Source organism: Euwallacea similis, chromosome 14, assembly GCF_039881205.1.
Source record: "Euwallacea similis isolate ESF13 chromosome 14, ESF131.1, whole genome shotgun sequence".
In the NCBI taxonomy this organism is placed as follows: domain Eukaryota; kingdom Metazoa; phylum Arthropoda; class Insecta; order Coleoptera; family Curculionidae; genus Euwallacea; species Euwallacea similis.
In genome coordinates this window covers 1,721,767-1,743,589 of record NC_089622.1, presented here as the reverse complement: position 1 = coordinate 1,743,589, position 21,823 = coordinate 1,721,767, and the positions used below count along the sequence as shown (strand labels likewise).

The 21,823-nt window shown below is 34.5% G+C and overlaps 4 protein-coding genes across 7 annotated transcripts; 1 reads left to right on the top strand and 3 right to left on the bottom strand.

Annotated features, from left to right (window-relative positions):
• The first annotated feature begins 195 nt into the window (after positions 1–195).
• LOC136413555 (uncharacterized) lies at positions 196–3,956 on the top strand. Of its 3 annotated transcripts, none has more exons than XM_066397180.1 (5): positions 196–214; positions 2,129–2,271; positions 2,328–2,553; positions 2,606–2,735; positions 3,815–3,956. In XM_066397180.1, exons 2-5 carry the CDS (start codon positions 2,266–2,268, stop codon positions 3,942–3,944), a joined length of 492 nt encoding a protein of 163 aa, XP_066253277.1. In that variant the 5' UTR covers positions 196–214; positions 2,129–2,265; the 3' UTR covers positions 3,945–3,956. The 3 variants fall into 3 exon arrangements, with proteins under 3 accessions (XP_066253277.1, XP_066253275.1, XP_066253274.1); XM_066397178.1 differs by lacking the exon at positions 196–214 and adding an exon at positions 217–335; XM_066397177.1 differs by lacking the exon at positions 196–214 and adding an exon at positions 1,947–2,073.
• Positions 902–2,010, bottom strand: LOC136413557 (uncharacterized). Its single transcript, XM_066397182.1, has 5 exons — positions 1,874–2,010; positions 1,663–1,820; positions 1,336–1,558; positions 1,155–1,278; positions 902–1,097 (listed from the first exon to the last, which is right to left on the bottom strand). Exons 1-5 carry the CDS (start codon positions 1,911–1,913, stop codon positions 977–979), a joined length of 666 nt encoding a protein of 221 aa, XP_066253279.1. The 5' UTR covers positions 1,914–2,010; the 3' UTR covers positions 902–976.
• A 15-nt stretch (positions 3,957–3,971) lies between the features above and the next one.
• LOC136413536 (uncharacterized) lies at positions 3,972–15,209 on the bottom strand. Of its 2 annotated transcripts, none has more exons than XM_066397147.1 (8): positions 15,161–15,209; positions 8,978–9,166; positions 8,205–8,255; positions 7,884–8,148; positions 7,302–7,660; positions 7,088–7,246; positions 6,327–6,528; positions 3,972–6,267 (listed from the first exon to the last, which is right to left on the bottom strand). In XM_066397147.1, exons 1-8 carry the CDS (start codon positions 15,192–15,194, stop codon positions 5,475–5,477), a joined length of 2,052 nt encoding a protein of 683 aa, XP_066253244.1. In that variant the 5' UTR covers positions 15,195–15,209; the 3' UTR covers positions 3,972–5,474. The 2 variants fall into 2 exon arrangements, with proteins under 2 accessions (XP_066253244.1, XP_066253245.1); XM_066397148.1 differs by lacking the exon at positions 15,161–15,209 and adding an exon at positions 10,080–10,469.
• Positions 15,210–19,207: 3,998 nt separating this feature from the next.
• On the bottom strand, positions 19,208–21,697 carry LOC136413544 (uncharacterized). The gene is made up of 6 exons (XM_066397160.1): positions 21,545–21,697; positions 20,809–21,076; positions 20,330–20,758; positions 20,080–20,276; positions 19,540–20,028; positions 19,208–19,487 (listed from the first exon to the last, which is right to left on the bottom strand). The coding sequence occupies exons 1-6, from the start codon at positions 21,618–21,620 to the stop codon at positions 19,402–19,404; spliced, it is 1,545 nt and encodes a 514-aa protein (XP_066253257.1). The 5' UTR covers positions 21,621–21,697; the 3' UTR covers positions 19,208–19,401.
• Between the last annotated feature and the right edge of the window lie 126 nt (positions 21,698–21,823).

Genomic DNA, 21,823 nt, shown 5'->3' with positions numbered 1-21,823 from the left:
CAGTTAAATTTTTCAATTGCTTAATAATCTGTTTATTACGTTTTAATTTATCAGAAATCGAATATTTTACATTTAATTCATGTTCGAAGGACCTTTGAAACTAGAGACTTTCAACTTTTGAAATTTATCCATAGAAACAACATTGTGATACGCTACAAGGAGAAGGGTTTTATATAAGTGAATAATTTGAATTTACTTTAGAACATAGGGGCAGGTGAGACTCAAAGAATAATACAATTTTTTTTAGAAAATTTTAGATGAAATGGAATTTTGAAAATATATCAGTCGACACAACGTTATGCATATATGCCAATAATTTTTCGGGACCTTTTGCAGTAAGTTATTTCTATAAATTTTAAAATTTTAGTTTTTTAAGAAACTTAAAATAAAGAGCACTTTCTTCGAAAAGGACCCTAAATGTACAGAAAAACTAGATATATGATGTTTTTAGAATCGAAATGGATTTTAAAAAATAAATGATCAGTTTAATTCATCGTTTGAAAGAGTGGTAAATTAGATCCTGAAAAAACCTCACCTATTAGGTTCTCCTCAATAATTTGGGATCATTTATGACAATTAATATCAATCAAAACTTATATGGCCTGTATAGTAGAAGACATAGAACAAAATTAGAAAAAAAATCTTTGTGTGTGTATTTCGAAAACCAATCTTTTGCTCCCTTACCTTTAGATAATCTACATTCACTTTTAATACAGGTAGAATACAGGCAGAAAGATATATATCTTAGTGAAATATTTGTGTATATGGAAATTTCCTCTGTGAATCACCTCCAAAGATAACTTTCCTAGAGAAAAAAGTCGCTGCGTTCGTAATTTTATTGCAATATAAGGGCCTAAGGGTTTTCTTAAGAAAGAAGATGCATAAGAAGAAAACAGAGAAATTAATGCTTTATTTACGTATATTAGTTTTAGTAGTATTCAGATATATTGGTTTGTACCATCGTGCTCCCCTACATCTAACGTTTTTTGGTACAAAGAAAATTATCGTATAAACCACTGTATGCATCTCTGGTCGTAGAATCTTGGCACGCGTTGCGCACATGAGTTTTAAAACAATCCTGAAATTGGTCCAAAAACCTGAAAACATTAAACAATTTACTCAACATTTACAATAATCAAATTGCAATAACTCACAAACATATGACATTTTTTTCGGGCAAATTATCATAATCATACTTCTTCAGTTCCTTGTTGAGCTGCCTGATGCAAGTTCTGCTGTAAGGGTGTTTCTTCTTTAAGAGACAATTATTTCCCAGTTCTAAAGAGCGGCATTATATTTTTGAATAAAAACGAATATTTTTGACAACATTTTTACCTAAAACATGAGCCCCATTGCTATCGCAAATGTAGTTTACAAGATTCTGAGTTGTGAGCAACGCGTAGGTAGGCATCCCCCTTGCTTTTTTTGAGACACATGACTCAAATAAGTCGATAACTGGTACTATACAGCTCTTCAAGTTCTGTTTAACCACATCACAGAGCGTCATGTTGTCTTCGTTGATTTTTTCTGAGCATTTTTTAAACTCTTCTAATTTTTCCTAACAATTAAAAATAGGCAACATAGGTTTTAGTGAGAACCATTCACGGTTCTAAGGTTGTAAAGATATTAAAATCACAATTCCCCGGGAAGATAATAGTTTACCTTAATTTGTTGCGTGTGATTCGGACAGATCTTGAAACAAATTTGAACTGCATTTTCCTTAGCTTGTCGCTTCGCTTCTTCGTAATTAGTGGAATTGAAAAATATGTCCTTATCATCTTCCACTTGTGGTTCAATTTGACTCGAGGCCCTCCATATCACTGAACCAAGTCTTAAAGGTGCCTTACGATTCCTAAAAAATTTCAAAACTCACCTGCACACAGAAGAACGATAAGTTGAAGAGCCTTTGCCATTTCAAAGTGGACTTTATTTACGATTAGAGAAAATCAAGTCAAGCACTCATGCGATCACTGCGAATTGATAAATTATGGTGTTGTTTAATTTATAAACTGACTCCAGTTGTTGCTAACGTCTTCTCCAAAATGCAAAGGTTAGTTTTGATCTTTGCGCTCGGTGAGTTTTTATTTTTTTGTGCTTAATAAATCGCACTTTTTAATGTTTTTTTTAGCCAGTGGGGCATTAGCCCTTAGTTATATAGGCAATCACTTAAAAAAGCATATTACTCATGCAAAAATTCACGAAGCGTTCCAGAATAAATACATTGGGAACTCATCTACGTCCACGTGCAAGAATTTCGATACGGAAATGGAGGTGAGACGCAAATACCGCAAATGGTTCAGAACGATCTAGAATAATTTGAATTCCAGAATGCCACCTCGCTAACCATAGCATGCTTTAACAATAGTTTTGATTCAGAGAAATTGAGTTTTTGCCATTTTGTTGAAAAAGGATTGCGCAAGTGTTTAGACGGACCCAGACTCTTGCTGAACCGATGCGTGCCACCCAAATCTACGGGCCTCCCTGATCTTGTTTTGAACATGCTATATGCGTTTCTGGACTTCACCTGCAAAGCGAAAGGGTCTCAATTGATCGGTAAGAAATTTACACAAGTTTTGCCTTCTGGGAAAAAAATTACACTTTGCAGAGCTTACGAATCCATGTGTTACTCTCACATTAAATGATTATACACCTAATCTCTGCGGAGATAAACTGAATGACCAGGCAATGAAGCTCATGGGACCGGAAATGTGCCTTTCGAAAAGTGGTCTCTGCGAGTAAGTTTTTATATGTTTCAGGTTTATATTTTTTCACTCCCATCGCCGTTTCGCCCTAAACTTGATTTTTGTGATTTATTGCCCCCGACCCGGTTGCTCTATGAACATCAATCATAAAACCAGAGACACTCTGTATTTTTATTTTCCGAGTGAATAGTCCCCGTTCCTGTGTCCTCGGAATATTTTCTGTACGAAAACAAGGTGTCTCACAAGGTTTCTCATTGTTACTCTGAACCAATCACTAGCAAATTCCAGCGGTAGTTTGCATTAGTGCAATCATAGTGATAATTTTACTGATCGCCTTAGTAAAATTATAACAAATTGTGATATTTTGACATGGCGGCTGTATTCCTCACGGATGTGATCCTCTAACAGTGCTGCAATATGATTATTTACCAGCTATCAATAACCGTGACAGCATTTTTCTTACATTTTAAGAATTTTGAGTGGTAAATAGCGATTTTTTTCCGTAGATCTCTCACATTTTTAACTTATTTTAGAACGACCCTGATTTTGTGCATAGAAAATTGTTAAATATTCATGAACATCAGGTGCTTGCTTCTATGAAACTTAAAAATGTTTAAGGGTAAGGAATGACATTTTTTCTTTTGACCTTTTAACATTTTTCGGTGCAATTTTTTACAAAATTTAAAAGCATTACTTTGCAATATTCTTGAAAATCCATGGTGTCCTTCATTTTTCTGGGTCTCTACAAGAGCAATTTTGCGTGATAAGATGACTTTTTCTTTCAGATTTAAACTTTTTAACCCTTTTCGATCCCGATACGATTGCAACTACGTGCTTAGGCCATTAGCGTATCATAATGTCTTGGTTGCCCAGAAATTTCCTAAGATTAATATTTAATTCATTTATCTTTATTTTTGCTACTTCTGTTTCTCTAATTTTTTATTACATAATATTGGTATTGTAGATAACTTTTACACTAAATACCATACTCTAAAATCCATTAACATCTCGCAGCCTCAATAATTATTATTTTGAGTCTCATTTTTTCTCTGCTCAAATTTATGTCCGTTTTGTGTTGTATATTCTGCACGTTATTCCTTCTATTATTCTAGACTTGCCAGAGGCTTCAAAACCTGTCTTAACACTCTTTTTAACGAATACTGTACCAGCCCCATTACCAAAGCTAACTTCTTTAAGTTTTACGACACCATCCTCTTGCCCTGCAAAAAGGAAGGCATATAAGAGCTTTACCATAGTAAAACCAGAGTGTTTCTGTAATGTATACTGATATATTTTGGTTGTATAATAGTAGAACAACAATACTGTTAGGACTTGACTAGACTGTCTCTTAAATTTAAAAAGCTAAATATTAATTAACATTGTTTTGATCAATTATTTGGGAATACTCCATTTCTGCTAATATCTTTTTACTTAAGTATTTAAGTATACATATTGGCAACGTCAATAAAGAAAATATAATAATAGGAATTCATGTAGAAATTATTGTTTTATATCAATAGTCAAACACCAGTTATTCTATAATCTGGTGGGGAAAAAATTGTACCTTTAAACAAGAATTTTAATTAAATTTTTTGTCGGTAAAATTAATTTTATATGAACCCGCTTTAATATAAGACAAAAGTTGAGTTGGCACCAATTGAGACGTTCAACTAACAGGTTTGGAATGATATCACAGATCGAATAATGCACACCCATATATCAACTAATTCTACCTTCTACCTAAGTCTTAAAAAATAAAAATTACTTAAGTTGATTGATAAAATGTCGGTCTCTAAATTACATAATGATAGGATGTAGTGATAAACCTTTAAAGTAGTGAAAATTGACATGCAAGAGATAGTTGAATTATAGAGCTGAGTTTGCGAAACAATGATATGTCCTAAACCTCAAATCAATCATCTAGAGGACAGTAATTAATCTAGTGCTTTGGCTTTGCTAAAAAATTGTATGAAAGTACAAAACTTAAGTGGGTTACTAAGGCTTAAAATAAATATACATCAACTATAGGTCCTTTAGGTGTGTTCTGTTTCTTGGTTAAATAACGTTAAGGCACTTCGAAAATAACGTACATAATCCATATAAGTAATGTTGCAACATAATTGCTATAACAGAATACCTTTTTAACAAGAATATCAACGGTGATCATTGTACTAACAACATACAAATACCAAGACAAATACTGAACCGTTGAGCCCTTAAAATGCGTTATTTGAAGCGTTCATTCTATAGTTCTGTAGTTTTGTTTATGTTTATATAGTTTTCAAACACAAATAATACAGAATATTTTAGATTATTTTGTAGTTTTAAGCCATGATTTTAAACACGAATGTCGGAAGAATGATGTGGAAAAAATTCTCATTCTCTGCACAACGTAAACTAGGCATGCCAAATTGCCATTCTAAACAAATGGGACCAACTTTATTTGAGAAGCTTTTAAAATTTGATACTTGCGAAATGGCTTGGCCTATTTTGTTGATTAGAAAATATTCTTATCTCTGACTTTCCAATTCATGTTTAAATTTCCACTCATGAATTGATTTTTCTTAATCTTTTTTAATCGTTGAAATCGCTTAAGCCTCTCCCAAGATTTCTTATTATTTTATTTACTTTTAGATTAAATAGGGTTCATTACTCATCAAAGTTCCTCCCATTAATTTTAAAATTACAATTTAGAATCTCGAGAATAATATATTTTGAACTTTTCGTATATGGAACGAGCACTTTAAGTTTACCTCCAACCTCCGCCACAATTTATCTGCAATAGCAGTATTTTTTCACATACGCATCAGTCACGCAATAACTATGAGTCCCATAATAATCCAACCTACTTACATCCCCCATTTTCAAAGTGCTATTCATTATATCGTCAACATAACTTATAGTAGTTTCAAATATAGCCTTTGGATACGTTTTCATGATCACCAAAAGAAACGAAGTTTTCTCGTACGACATCTTCTGCGACACACTTATACTCACGTCATTAACCGTATACTTGGAGCATTTATCACTCCCCAAATGCACGTACTTCTGGATGATCTTACTAATCGTATCAAGGAAGAATTGGGTGACTTTTTTCTCAGCTTTAGATTCGAGTTTGATCTTGGTGTAGCCAGCGCAAGTGCACCAATGCTGACTAATGGCTGCTTCTTCGCAAGATCGATCCTTTGGTACTTCCTCAAATAGGGAGACACATTTAGGACAAGCATCACTAGGCGTAGTGGTGTGATTAAGTCCAGACATGGTCAAGATGTGTTGTAGAGTCATGTGCAGATCATAAGGGGTGGTGAGTCTGTTTACATTGAGCTGGAAGTTTTGGTACTGTGTAGGAAAACGCTTCTTGAACCATGGAGGGAAACCAAAGTAAATGAATGGTAAACGCTCCTCCAGCCATCCAGTTTCGGTAGTCCGAATATCACCAAAGCGAATTCCATGATCACTGAGGAAAATTATCAGGGTGTTGTTGGTGACTCCTTTTTTGTCCAGGTCTATGAGGAAGTTTTTTATTTTTTGATCCATCATTGTAGGGGTGCTGATTTCGTTGTGGCTAAAGCAGCAATGTTATTATGTTTACTTTTGAAAGTGAGAAATTGATTGTCAAAGTACCTAAAAGTATTCATCCAAAAGAATCCGAAATGAGGATAGCCCTTAAAGGTGTCTCCGAAATCTCTAATAAGATTAAGTATCCGTTCCCCGCTAGTTTCAGGACCTGTGCAGAAGGCCATTGAGCTTACGCTGACTTTGTCCAGTTTTTCTGTAGCCATTACATATGGGCGAAAGTAATAGTCGGTTGGGGGTTTTATAAAACCTGAAAAATTAGGAAATCATGGGCTCAGCTTGAGCAATTGAAGTATTTATTCATTTACATTACAAGACCGAAGAGTAGTGTTTTGCAAGGTGAGCCGAGTAAATTAGCTCACCTTGCAAAACCCTACTGGCCCTAGGATCTACAAGCTCTGGAAGTTTGGCTGCTTTATTCGTATTTTATATTTTATTTTTCATTTTACAAAACAATGCTATAAATACGTTTCTAAAGATATTGATGTTTTTACAAGTTTTACAGTATTATTGCACCGACAGATATATCAGAAACAAAATAACTAAGATCGGAAAATGGGTTTGTCGGTTTTTTAGATCAACATCGTGATTTTTACCAACAAAGCTTTATTTTCAAGTAGAAAAATCAAACAGAAAATGCATACTTTCTGAATGGTTGTAAAAATAGATATTTACATTACAATATCGGTAAGTAGTATTTTGTTAAGCGAGCCAAGTACATTTCAGGGCGAGTCATACGCGAGGACTAGAACCTTCATGAGTCCTGCCTGCAACTTTATAACTATTCCAATATTACTTAACATGCCAACCTTTTTTAACATAGTTGAAAGTGCTTATGCTAGCCGCGTCCTCAGCATATCCAGTAATATACCCTAAATCCCGATATTTGTACCACAGCATGGGACATTTGTCCAAAAATCCTGAATCTTTAGGCTTGCAAACTTTATAGGCTGTTGTTTGATTAAATCCTGTTATAATCCCATCATTAGAACACATTACCCTTAATAATGACTTAATTCTGACCGGTAAATATGGCCATAAGATTCGGGAAAGTATTGTCATCCATCTTATTGTACCCTTTCAGAGAAATCCATCCTTGGTCTTCCACGTACTTATAAGTTAAGGGCAAAGCCCTGATGAAATTAAGCCTGGAAATGCTGTCTATTCCAATGAAAAGAACGTTTACGGGTTTGTTGTTACTGTTGTTGTTACTATTGTTGATACTATTGTCATAGAAGTTCATCTTCTTTTGGACGTTTGAATTTATCCTAACGGAGGTATGGACGTTTTCGTAGACTTTTTTTCCTTTATCTGTACATCGAATCACAATGGCATCTTGGGTAATTGTGGTGTTGTTTTGAAAGTCTTTGCACTGGCTAGTCCTAAAATAAATTCAAGACATTGCTAAAAAAGTTTTAAACCTTTCGGAACGAAGCTTTACGAAAGCGCCTGATTTATTGCTGGTAAAACAAACTGCTCGAGAAATTGGGGAATATTCGGGAATCGAAGAATTCTTTATGCCGATATATCGAATTGTTACCATCCAGAACCCACAAATCGCTACAATATATTTTCTTGTTATTAGACGTGATTCAACAAACTTACTTAATAGAATCGTCAGGATTTTTCGGTGAGTCGCTCCTGCTGACATCGGAATAACAACAAGATAGAGTATTATTGGTATACTGGGGGATGATTTCAGGATTCACATGAACCGTTGCAATATTGTCTCGCTTTGTCACGTAGGTTAATAACTCATTTTTGGTGCAGCTCTTGTACTTCAGCGGTTTGAAATACTTTTTGGCATCCGAGGTAAAGACGTCCAGGTTGACGATCTTACACTTTGAACTTGATATTAAGTAGTTTTTGTCTGGAAAGTGATTTTTAAAACGTTTTCTTCTGAAGTATTATAAAAGGAAAATTTACCTTCAGAAGTCTTAGGAATCTCTGAAGTTGCCACAGCAGCGTGAGTCGTATCTTGAAAAAAACTTTTTTTACGAATATTTTATTTTTAGTATCTATTACTATACAAGGTGGTTTCCGCATAACGGATCGATAAGGATTAAAGTTAACTGTTTCTGGTACTAAGCAGGATATCAAAATATCGACTATTGAGTACTGATTTTAATCAATACACGGATCAAGTGGTGTTGAAATTTAAAGTATATATTTTTCATGCTGGTAGACCGCACTCTTGCCCTATCAAACTTTCGAATGACTTCTTAAACAACTCCCTTAGAATAGCCTAACTTTAATCAAAAAATTTATGTATATAAACAAAGGTTTCTCAAAAGTTTTGAATTAAAATAGCTTCACACAAATCTTGCAGACTCTCTTACTTTAATTATTAAGTTTTCACAAACTGAACCGAGATCTTTCTAAAAGAGAAATTACAATAATACAAACTTACAATGTTTTTGAAATTCTAATAACCTATCAGGGACCAGTTTATAAACCTTTTGGAGCCTCAATTTCCATTAGCCGGTATTATTTGAATCTTCAAAATCAAATAGAGCGGGGTATCATCGACACCGGGAATTTCTAAAAATTCTCAAAAATCGATAAAAGACAATTTCTGCGAAACGTTTGGGAAAACAACGTTTGAAAAACATTATATTGTAAATTACCGTTAAGAGAAAAGCAGTGAAAATTGCCAGTAAACTTCAGTACTTACCAAGTGGGTCTATATTAATACTTACCTTCAGTAACAGCATTTATTTCTACAGATACATTTATCCTGGTAATATTTGTATTCAATAAAACTTGATACTTAAGTATTTTGGCATAATCGTAGTAGGATATAGTAATCAAAACACTTGCAGTGATCAGCATAACTAAAATAATTTTCTTCCACGTAGTATTAGGTATAGCTTCGTGCATTTTTATGCCTGAAAGAAAATTCGCATAAACATCTTCATTTTATTATTAAAGCACTTTTAATTGTTGTTTATAATTGAAACAATAACAACAGGAATGAGGTAATTTTCATTTTTAAATGCAATTGTTTTAGTTAAAGAAAAAATCTCAATCTTGATTATAATTTAACTAAACTAAGTGCCAGATGAAAGGGGACAATTGAAAACTTGCCTGACTTTAATCACTATAACTTCGACGTTTCACTGATAATGTTGGATTTTCAGCCAAAGATAGAAAGCATGATTTTTATGAAGACGATTGAATGATGATTGTTTAGAAGGTACCGATATTTGTTGAGCGTTTAATCTCTAACCGTTGTAAATGTATTAAACTGTCGAATTTATAAATTTTCTTAAATCGCCCTCTATAATAAATAATTTTGGGAACACCAATGAGTTATACGAATATACTGCCTAAGTAAAAAATGAAAAAAAAGTGATAAGGAAAGTGGTATTTCATTTTTTTTAACTACTAAAGACTTTGTTGACACTCTGTATAACTACTATGTATAACGACTAGGAGAAACTGCAAAAAATAGTCGACATCAATGACACATACCGAGGATTTTTTTCTTTCGATCTTTGGCTAAAAATCCAACATCGGGAAGAAATGTCGAAGCTACAGTTAGCCAAAGTCCGCTTTTCTCTGTCCCACTTCATCTGGCGCTTAGTTTAATTCAAAAAAGTTGGCTAAATGTTCATTACCTCTTGGCTCTATTAGAATTTGAAATGTTTTTACACAGAAAGTCCTAGTAGCTCCCTTATCAACTAAGTAATTGACACTAAATTTCTTCAGTATATTCCAAAAAATGTCTGAATAGCATCTAGCAAACTTTTGACTTCATCACTTAAAAATTTCATGATTCTTCTCTACATTGGTACTTACCATAATTTGCAGTAAAGAACCAACACAATCAACTAAAGGTACTAATTTATTGCCACCCAATAACGAACATAAAATGACTTCATTGATGGTGAAATATGATCCCCGGAAGATAGTTATTCTAATGAGAAACTTGGCAATCTTCTTCATGATTTGTATGTTACTGGTAACCTTGATTATTAGTTCTTGATGATGGTTTCGAGTCGGTGGTTTCAGAGGGGGGTGAAATAACTAAAAGCGCTTCATCATGGGAGGGAGAATTCTGTCCGAATGAATGCCAGCGAGGGATGAAATCGGCGAATATCAATAAAGGGAGTCTGCGCGTAGATCAGCGAATTGATACCGTTTTTAGAGTAATCTACGGGATGGTTCATAAATCCATGGGCGAGAATACACATTTGTTGTTTGAAAAAGAAGTTTAAAGCTGTTTAACGTGCAAGGCTATATCGTTGAAATCTCAATAATGGATCATTCAAATTTTGAAGGAGAATTCAATCAGTGTAGCTACCATTTTCGCGCCACTTTTTCTTCATTTGCTATCATGTAATAACGTTTATAAATCTAAGCACATTGGCGCACGAATTAAATCTTGCATAACGAGAACCGAAAGGACGAGCTTCTGAAAAGTGATTCTTATATTATTTTTTTCTATTGAGGTCGCACTTTCCACATGTTTTTAGCATTGCCTCTTATGGAATGGTTTTGTATTTCTTTTCAAATGCATTTGATTGCAGACACATTTTTCTGTCTGTTTCGACATAGTTCAAGGCTTTATGACCGTTGCTGAAACTTTTTTAGTTGGTTGTCCGGGCACATTCACAATAGGTAGGGATTTCTTTAAGTTTTTTCCCATTGTTTGGGCTTAATATCTAAAAAACTGCTAGAGATCAATGTACGAATAAATAGATTTTTGAAATCGCGGAAATGAGACCGCCTGGAAGTGGTGTCATGTTGGCAGATTTGTGAGGCTCATATATGCGTTCAACTTGACAGCAGATTCTGAGGATTTCAGGGAGTGGAAGGACTGAAGATCTTCGTAGGGCCCTGTACATATCACGCGATTTTGCATCAATGTTTTTGATGAAACCTTCTTCCTTCTATTTAGAATACCTGGTTTATCATTTTCCATACAATGAATTACAAAATATCCGGAAGCTTCAGACCGTTATATTGATCAAACTTTCTGGAACTAAAACTGGGACAGGACTTTATACATATTTTATATTGGTAACGTATAATTAAGTAAAATGACGTTGTGTTAAATTGTAGTAGTTGGATAAATTAAAAATTTTCGGTAGCCAATTGTGGATAATTAGAATTTGAAAGACACTAAAATAATTTGAACTCACTTTAGTGATTCTACATACAGGATGTAAGACATTATCATGGAGATACTTCAAGGGGCGATAATACTGTGCAAAATAATTTTAAAATGTTAGAATACTCATGGTCAAAAGCGGGTCATTTTCGATGTCCAGGGGGGCAAGGTTTTACATATTTTCTCACATTTACTCATATCACATTCACGTTTAGATTTATTTTGATTTCTTTTACTATATATTTCCTTTACATTTTTAATTTACATCGATAAATATGTTTGCCAATTCTACGAAAACGACGAAAATATTGCAAGAAACCAAAAAGCTAAAGATTTGAAGAAGGAATTTCAATTTGGAATCAGAATTCATATAGGATGTTCCAAAAAATATGCAAAGCATAAAATAGTATATGACTCAAAAAAACATAACGCCCTGTATATGGCCACTCACGATTTTGACATTTTATTGTAGAAGGTATTACAGAAGATAGACGAAAAATATGATAAAAAATGTGAAACTTTGCCTTCCTCTATATCGGAAATGGTGCGTTTTTGATCAAGGGTCTATGAGCAACTTTTTATCATTTTGCAGGAAACTATCGCCCCCTGAAATACCTTCACGATGATGTGTTCCACCGTGTATAACTAGATTTGGAAGTTTTATTATCACAATAAAATCAAATTTTATTCTCTTATGGGATTACTTAATTTGGAAAATTAGTATTTTTATTATTTTCACGAAACTTGATTTGAGCTTCTTCAAAGTTTTTTTAAGTTCAGGATTTATTTCTTTCAATAAATAATAAATAAAATTTAGATAACAGAATGTTTGCAAGATTTATCTCATTTCACTAATGCAGTGTGTCGAAATTTACGCAGGGGACTAATAAGGCGAAAAGATAACCTTTTAAATAGATTCTTATTAGTATCTGAACCTGACCTCACCCCGACCCTTCTAGTTCATCTCCCACAGCGAAACTAATATATAATACTTGACCTTCATTCTCGGTAACTATTAATTATCATTAAAAAGATGTACGCTTCGACTGTTTACTATCGCGATTTTATTTTTTACACCACGCCATTATTAGTTTAGCAACTGAATTTTTGTCGTCCTTGTAACACATTATTTCCGTTGTTATTGAAATTGCTTTAATGCTATTAAGTTTGTTTAATGCATTATTTAATGATTGTATTGAATAATCTAAGACGAGATAAAATATTGCTGCAAATACAACGGATTTCCGTGTGATATGTGCAAATTGTCACTTCTATATTTCGTTTAAAAGTGAATGAAAAGTGATGAACGTTCGCATAGACAAAGGTGGTATTAAGGGACTGTGGAGTAAAAAAAAGGCAATATCCCCTGAAAATAACATATTCGGTCCTTGAAAGAAGACGATGTTTTGCCGGACATAAATAATTCACCGTGGTTATCGAACTTCCGCTTAATTACTCCGAAGCAGGACGCAAAAATCGAGTACTCCAAACCATGCAACACTCCCAAAATCCATGAAAAAAATCAAGAGGATATTGACTGGGACTTCCATGGTGAATTTTAACTGCCCCTTTCAGGGCTGAGAACTCAAATTAAAAAAAAATGCCGACAATCAAGAACAAATTCAAGTGATATCTCTTGAAGGCCAAATCGGCGGTTAGAGACATGCAGCGTTAACTTTTCTTTCAACCAGTATCCCTACAATTCTGCACAAAATCGAATTTCATCCGTACAAATTAGTAGCAGTTCAGGCGTTAGCTGAATGAGAGAAACAGTGCCATACTGAATTTTGTCGAAGCTTTGTGGCATCGTCAACCAGATATCACAAACTCTTTTTGTGAGTGATAAAGTTCACTTTAATTACTTGGTCAATAAGCGAAATTTTCGCCGTTGCACTACAGAAGATATGGTCGAGGTCCGTCGAAGCGAGATTGGAAACCAAACCTGACCAAGACATCACCGGTTCCTGAAGACGGTTTTGCATTGCAAGAACATTTTTGAATTCATCCTGCTTCTGCATGCAGCCCGTACGACCGCTTGACTGTCGGAGTAGATGAGAATTTCCTATTTTTTTCCTTGACTGATTTTCTTTCGCGCAGTCTCTTCATACGTAAGGAGAACTTCGTCCTGGAAGGCTTTTCTCCCAAGGAGGAAGTTTCCCCGAGAAAAGGGTTTGTCCGTTCTATAGTACTTGTCTAGATCCCCCGGATGAAATCAGCAACATTGAATAGCTCAAATATAAGCTCGACATGTTTGAATATTTAGGTTCTAGGGGTAAGTTTCTTAGTTGCTCTGTATATTGTGCTTTAACAGTAATACACTCACTTTCACATGAAATGCACCACCCAGTAATAATATTAATTAAGTCTTATAATTTTGGCAAAGTAATGCTTCATAATAGAGTATCAAATTATCAGACTTTCAGTTAAAAGATACAACATTTCATAATGAAAAAATTAATAATAAGTGACATCGCCTCGTACGGCAATGCAAGCACGTACTCTTCGCGGTATGCTTTACAACAAATGATCAATATCTTCCTGGGGTATTTCATTCCATGCTACCTCAAGATGATGTCGTAGGTCATCCACATTGTTTGAAGGCCTCGGTAAATTTCGAAGACGGCGACTCATCATATCCCAAAGATGTTCGATGGGCGATAGGTCCGGTGATCGTGCAGGCCAAGGCAGTATTTCCAATTGTGCTTCTTCCAGGTATCGTCGAGTAATGTTTGCACTATGTGGTCTTGCATTATCCTATTGGAAAATGCCATTTGGTAAAGATTGCATGAAAGGTACTAATACTGGCCTCAGAACATTGTCAATGTAGCGACGTGCGTTTAGGGTGCCTGGAACGAACACAAGAGAAGATCTTCGGCCAACACATATCGCACCCCAGACCATAACACTAGGTGTTAAAGCTGTGTGGCGCCTTTCAGAAAATTGCAAATTTCTTCTTTCACCTCGGTATCGTCCGACTCTTCTACGACCATCATTGATCCATAAACAAAATCGCGACTCGTCACTGAAGACGATATTGTTCCACTCATGATTCCAATCAATTCGTTCTTGACACCAGGCCAATCTGGAAGCTTGGTGTTGGGCGGTTAGTGGCAGTCGTAGATTTGGGCGGTATGAATGCAAGCCAAAAGACGAAATTCTTCTGTAAACTGTTGCCATCGACACCCGACGATTTAGAGCTCCCATCCAATCTACTGCAACAGACATTGTTGTTTGAAATCGATCACCAATGGCCATCCGTCTAAGAAGTCGATCTTCACGTGCGTTGCTGCTACGGGGAGGACGTCCAGCTGGACGATGTCGTTGAACTCTCTCTTCAGACCACGAAGACCATATTCTCGCAATCGTGGTGCGGTTCCGATTCATTCTTCGGGCAATCTCACGAAAAGAAAGTCCACCCTCCTTCATGCCGATAATTCGCCCTCTATCAAAATCCGAAACGTGGGAAAAATTTCGACGCTGTCTCACTGGGGGCATTTTGAGATGTCTTGTTCACAGTTCAACAACAAAATAAACTGATATTTCCATGTAAGTATTATTTTATTTATTTAAAATTGAATAAAAAATCTAATAGGTCGATGACAAAAAAACCACTAGCATTCTTTCTTTTTTACGGAAAGTCTGATCATTTGATATTCTATTATGAAGCATTATTTTGCCAAAATTACAAGACTTAATTATTATTATTACTGAGTGGTGCATTTCATGTGAAAGTGAATGTATAATACAAATAATACGAATAACTTACGTAGCCTGCTAATCTTGTACCTTGCACGTAACATAATTTTTATGTTACTTCTAACACATACATAGACATATAGTATACTTTTGTTTTATCATATCGATTATACACTTCACACAGATAACTAGTCCACATATTATTTCATTTTAACACTTATGCTACATGATATGTTACGGTATCAATAAATCAATATAATATATTAATATTGAAATTTTTTAATGAAAACACAGTAAATAGTTGCATTAAGTGAAAGTTGCATTTAACGTTGTGATTTGTGTACGATTTTGATTTAACAATAATGTCTATTGCTTAGTTATGCTTTATAAACGCAATTCATACAAGTTTTTTAAATTTTATCTAATCTAAATATTGCCATTCCCAAGCAGGATCATTGTCAGTTTTAATGATTAAGTAAACACAGTATAGATTTACCTTCCAAGGTATGAATTCTCCATAGATTTCAAACATTTTCGCAACGTACTTTTTGATTTTGAATGATATATTTTTTTATTGATTTTTGATCAGTCAGCATAATTTCCCTCAATATCAAGCTTCAACTACCATTTTCAACGTTGCAACTATCTTTCCCCACACCGATTACTAATCAATCTGGTGCAAATGTGAGAGGATCATACAATAATCAGAGTGGGAAAAAGGAATTGCAACGCTGAACATAATAATTGAAATTTAATATTGAGGGCAATTATAATGATTGAAGAGACAAATCTATCAAGAAGATGTAGATGGAAAAAAAATGTTAAATTCTTTAAAAAACTCTTACATAAGAACGGAAATCTGTCCTGTATAGCGATTGCCGATACCTACATTTGAAAAGCAGGTACTAGTGTGGATAAGAGTGCAGATTTTAATAAATTATGTTCAAATTTACCAAGAAATATCCTCTTCGTTCGTGATTGAAGCCAATTTTTAAAAATATAATTAATCTTTTTATCCAATTTTGAATCAATTTATTTTCAGCAACTAACACTCTACAGGGTGTAACATATTACAATAGAGATATTTCAGGGAGCGATAGTACTTTGCAAAATAACTAAAAAATGCTAACAAATCCATGGTCAAAAACGCACCATTTTCGCTCTACAGGATGGTAAAGTTTCACATTTTTCCTCACATGCATTGTTCTCACGTATGCTTTGAGTTAAATTTTTGAAATTTTGTACACTTATTTTCTTTGAGACCGTCTACAACAAAATGTCAAAACCGTCGGCGGCCATATACAGGGTGTTATATTTTCTTGAATCATCTACTATTTTATGCTTCGTATATTTTTTGGAACATCCTGTATAAATTCTTATACCAAATTTAAATTCCTTTAATTCTTTTGCTTTTTGGTCCCTTACGGTATTTTCGTATCTTTCACTGTTTTCGTACAATTTTCAAAAATATCTATCGATACAAATCAAGAACGTAAAGGAAGTAAAGAAACAAATAATTATCCTGCTCAGCTATCAACTATTTGAAGCAATTTGTAACATTTAATCAATTTTTTTAAAATAACAATAAATCTAAGCAAAAATAAAATCATAAAAATTAAACGCAAAATGTGAGAAAAATTGTGTAACTTTGCCATTCTGTACATTTAAAATGATACGCTTATGACAATGGGTTTTTTTGTCATTTTGCATGTAAAGTATTAACTTTAATAAGGTCAAATGGATATATTATATGGAATAGGTCTAATATAATCAATAAACTTTTTGTTGATTTATATCTCGTTATCTGTAGAACTTTTATCAAGTTTTTTTGGACAATTGGACTTCTTCTCTAATAGTGCATATGTCGGTAAAATTTGTCCCATAATTTGTGAAATACCGTGTATAAGGTAATATAACATTATAAATGACGATATGTAATAATATACATGTGGGATTCTTAGGTCGAATAGATCTAACCCTTTTGTACATATGTAAAGACTTCTCCATTTTTACGATAAAGTCGAGGCACAATCGGAGGTCTTTCAGTTGTAAATAAGTTAGGTCTGTTAATTTAAGATGAAAGAGTTGTGAGGGGGCTGATGTTGCCCTTATAGGACGCCTATGTATGTCGCAACCTGGTTAGAAGTATTTTCGTTTAAGATTAAGTTATTAAGAGGGTTTCGCAATCGTTACCTTCATGCGATCCTGCTATTTTATGATTAACGTCTAACCACCCTTTGTCGGTACTTGTGGGAAAAGATAGCCGCCCTTTGTCGGCTTTTGTCGGCATCAGTACCACGGTAACGACTCAGGTGGTGTCATAAGTCGGTAATTGCCTTCTAGCCAGGGTACGACACTGTTTTAATTACCCTTAGTTTAGTACTTAAGAGCGCCCCGAATCCAGAAGGTCCTCTTTCTTTCGAGTGGCTCACCAGCACTATTATCCGCAAGCAAAATCATAAGTGTATCCGTTAATATCAATAAACCCAAGACAACTTTAGAATAACCTATATACATATAATGTTATATCTGTATAGTAATATAAATTCATACAATTAAGCTCAATATCTATTATAAAGTTTAAAATTCCCACGAAGCTTCAATGAATAATAATAATTTACTAATCCGCTAAAATGTTGTTTTCGTCATCATAAATCATTTCGTCTCTATGTACACATCAGGAAAGTGGTAATGTCAGGGTTAATATTCCACGCAGAAATTGTTGACATATTTTTCCAAGGTATATGTACAGGCTGTTTCAGAATTGCACGGTGCTATTTATGCTGTGTATTCTCTAGTACAAAATAAAGAAATAAGTTCATAAAAGCACATATGCTAAGTCAATTCACTATTGAGATATTGGGACATAAATGCTGTATTGTTTAATAAATATCTTTATTCCCCAGTATCTCAATAGCGAATTGACTTAAAACATATTTTATAAACTTTCTTCTTTATTTTGTACTAGAGAATATATACCTCAAATAGTGTCGTGCAATTCTGAAACATCGTGGGATCTGTAAATTTGAGTGAATTTATAAATTAATTAATTTATGAAGAAACTAAACGGAATTCGGATAAAAATGAAGAGAGATAATTTAGGTCGTGGATTGAAGATCTTTAAAAAAAAATTAACATACATCAGTGGCGCACGAGCAAATTTTTCTAAAGGATTTTATGTACCACGACCTCGGAAAATACCCTACCCTGTATAATACTTAAAGGCAATCTACTCTCGTATTAAGCAGCACCTATTACCTAATACGCATATAAAATTTGAAAGCTCTATCTGCAGTAGATGAAGCGCAATAAAATAAAAACCCAATTTTTTCTAAACTTTTAACACCCTGTAACTCCGCTACCGATGGAAACTTGACACATGCTTATATGAACTTATTTCTTTATTTTATACTAGAGAATACACAGCTTAAATAGCGCCGTGCAATTCTGATAATGGCAATAATATCCTAAATACAATTCTAAAATTTGATTTTTTAATGCAAAATTAATGTACTGCTTCTCCAATAACTGTAATTCGGGAAATGGTTTATTAACGTAATTATCTATCTATGACTATAAATATATGTAGCGCATGTATCGATCCTTGGCAAGAAATTCGGGTTGGTCAGCAATTTCCTGTAAACTAATTACGTTATGGGTTGACATGTATTTGTCAGCAAACCCGCAGGGTGGGAATTTAATTAATTACTTTGAAGCTGTAGTAATTAGTTAAAGAAATTAGTGTAGAAGATGAAAATAGAACTCCAACCAAAATGAAATTATTAGAATGTCTATGTTGTTGAAATTTACCAACGAGTGAAAGCATTATAAATTCATTCTAATTAGGGCGATGTTAATTAGGTTTATAGTAAAAATTACCCGATTCTATAATACTTGTTTAACGCGGGAAAGGTAGGAGATAACGTAACTATCCTAAAATGAGGAGTATAATTTTTTACCTAGTAATATAACAGTTATCTGGCCCTCTGTGGTACCTACGTTTTCTGGTACTTACGAGACTTTAGCTGATGTGATCCTCTTTCGACCACTACATTTTAACACATCTATCATTGCATTTTGGTCAACCGTTGTTTCTCAAATCGCTCTGTCGGAGCTACTTGTGTACATTATTACTCACACTTTCACAACAATTCAAAAACGCATTACAGCAGCCGCATTACTACACATGTTAATCGCGTTATCAAATTTATCACGCCCACAGAATTTACCCACTAATTTGCATGTTTCGTCGCACAAACTAGTCAGATTTTTTAACATCTGTATGTTACATTTTTAAAGAGAAATAGTTATTTATTTCATTATATAGGAAGCATTTAATTTATCATAAATGAGCCCGTTAAAATTCACGTTGCATGTACACCAAATGGAGGGAATTCCTGAAAATTGTCAATTTATTTATTTCTTTTTTGTATCGAATCAAGTCCAAACCTGCTTCCACGCAGCTCCTCTCGGGGATTTTTTCGAAAAATGATCTGCAGTGTGGACAAGCCCTCACTGGGGATACTGTGTAATTCGCCACAGACATTTTCAAAACGTGTTGCAATGTCATGTACAGATCGAAGTTACTGGTCAGTTTCTTAGTATTCTCCTCAAAATTCCTCACTTCTACAGGAAATTCTCTCTTAAACCACTGAGGAAGAGAGATATAGTGCATGGGAAGGCGCAGCTCGTAAAAACCTCTTGTAGTGTTAATAATATCCCCAAATCTAATCCCATGATCACTCAGCAGGATGACTACACTTTCATTCAAAACAGAAGAATTTTTTAGTGCCTGAAAAAAGTCCCTGACATTCAAATCCATGGACATTGGAGAAGTGATGTAATTGTGGCTAAAGGTGTTCATCCAGAAAACTCCAAAATATGGGATGTTTCTTAGGGTTGTTGCAAAGCCTTTGGCCAAATTCAAGATGCGATCACCTAGGGTTTATGCACTAAGTTACTCCATCAGCCAAACCAGCAGCGATTTACCTTGAGTTTCTGGACCTGCACAGAAAGGCATGGTATCCTGGTTCAGACATTTTAAGTAAGTAATTGCATCCATATAGGGCTTGTAATAGTAGTCAGTGGGCTTGTCCCTGAACCCTTTTTTCATATAATTGAAAGTACCAATTGGTGCCCAATCTTCTGCATAGGCAGTAGCATACCCCGAGTCTCTGTATTTATACCTAAAACTTTGATTTTTAATTCGTCTAACAAAAACATTGAGAAACTATATCACCAAAGAAGAGGGCAATTCATGAGTCCATCTACTTCAGAGGGTCTGCAAATGCTGTTGGCTTCATGCAGGGTTAATCCCGACAAAAATGCCATGGCATTGGGGAAGGTGTTATCAGCCACTTTATTGTAACCCTTAAACTCATAAAACCCATTACTGGTGACGAAATTGCGGGTCAAGGGCATGGTCCTATAGAAGTTTAATCTGGAAATTGAATCTATGACAATCATCATCACACTTATGGGCCTTTTTATGGTGGATTGTCTCAGTTTTTCTGCTTTTTCTTCAATTTCCGGAGGCACTGTGATGACCTGATGAACATTTTGATACACAATATCGTCAAAACTTAATTCCGGAACTCTGCTGCAAGACACCCAAACTAGGTCGTGATTAAGGACACGAGAATGGAAGAATTCTTTGCAGCGTGAAGCCCTAAAATTCGCTATAACATTCAAAAGAAACCTCATCAGACTTCTTCATACATTACTCCGACATCTGGATAATCTTCCGAACCGTTCCTATAAATATAGCTGTAGCAACATTTGAGGCTATAGGGTGTTCCAAAATATTTTGCTACAGCTTCATAGTTGATATGCAGTTTGGCTTGATGGTTTTCTATAGTAGTGTAAGTAAGTAATGTTTGGAAGTTGGTGCACTCCACCTTTGGGTCCCTAGTGAGGTTCAAGTCTGGTGAGTAGGTGGGAATGTTGGGGATTTTGCATTTTCTAGTATTTATTAGATAGTTTTGGCCTAAAAATTTGGTAGAATTTAGTTTTTGTTTATTTGTTAGTAGGAACGCTTTTTTAAAAGAACCCTTAAATACTTACAAAATTGGGTTCTATGAATTACTTAGGAATTGAATAAATTGTAGTCTGAGAATAAGTGTTTTTTTGTAAAAATTTCAATGGAAAAACAGTCGAAAAGAAGCAGATAATTTTTGACCCCGAAGATGCTTTAAATCAGCGGCCTGATACTGCTCATTGTAAAACAAAATCTTCAGCGTCAATGGCATTTTATTTGATCACGCTGTATTTCCATGCTAACTTCCATAATTCGAAGCTGAACCCTGTAGAAACTCTGTCTTCACGTTGATACTTACAAAGGCAGCGAAAATGGAGGCGCTTAATGCAACATCGATCGAAAAACATTTGATTAAATATTAAGAAATTCATTTAAGCAATGACGGAAATAAAACACCAATTCTAGTTAAATACTTACCAGTAATTGAGTATTGCTGTGACCTCGAAACCCATATTACCAAGATGAAAAATAGATCGAAAGGCACATCCCACATTTTGGACTCAGGTTTTCGACTTTCTCACAGAAATTTCACTAAATTTGCAATGTTTTTGATCCACTTAAAGCGCCATTTCGTCAACAACCAGGCAGAGCAATAAGTCAACGTTACAATTAGTTAGAAAATTGTCTAAACCTACTTATCGCAGGTCAAGGAAACATTTTTAATGTTATTACAGTCAAGGTTGAGCTATCTTCCGA

Bases quoted from the DNA above. Each gene is read 5' to 3' on its own strand.
- LOC136413555 (XM_066397177.1), top strand. From the start codon at position 1,962: ATGCGATCACTGCGAATTGATAAATTATGGTGTTGTTTAATTTATAAA. The intron at 2,272-2,327 runs GTGAGACGCAAA...TTTGAATTCCAG, and splicing joins ATTTCGATACGGAAATGGAG to AATGCCACCTCGCTAACCAT. The intron at 2,736-3,814 runs GTAAGTTTTTAT...CTATTATTCTAG, and splicing joins TCGAAAAGTGGTCTCTGCGA to ACTTGCCAGAGGCTTCAAAA.
- LOC136413544 (XM_066397160.1), bottom strand. From the start codon at position 21,620: ATGTGGGATGTGCCTTTCGATCTATTTTTCATCTTGGTAATATGGGTT. The intron at 21,077-21,544 runs GTAAGTATTTAA...CCAAATTTTTAG, and splicing joins ACAGCAATACTCAATTACTG to GCCAAAACTATCTAATAAAT. The intron at 20,759-20,808 runs GTATGAAGAAGT...AGCGAATTTTAG, and splicing joins TATCCAGATGTCGGAGTAAT to GGCTTCACGCTGCAAAGAAT.
- LOC136413536 (XM_066397147.1), bottom strand. From the start codon at position 15,194: ATGTTACGTGCAAGGTACAAGATTAGCAGGCTAC. The intron at 8,256-8,977 runs GTAAGTATTAAT...GTTTTTTTCAAG, and splicing joins AATAAATGCTGTTACTGAAG to ATACGACTCACGCTGCTGTG. The intron at 7,661-7,883 runs GTAAGTTTGTTG...AATTTATTTTAG, and splicing joins AATCCTGACGATTCTATTAA to GACTAGCCAGTGCAAAGACT.
- LOC136413557 (XM_066397182.1), bottom strand. From the start codon at position 1,913: ATGGCAAAGGCTCTTCAACTTATCGTTCTTCTGTGTGCAG. The intron at 1,821-1,873 runs GTGAGTTTTGAA...GACTTGGTTCAG, and splicing joins TATCGTTCTTCTGTGTGCAG to TGATATGGAGGGCCTCGAGT. The intron at 1,098-1,154 runs GTGAGTTATTGC...TAATGTTTTCAG, and splicing joins GAAAAAAATGTCATATGTTT to GTTTTTGGACCAATTTCAGG.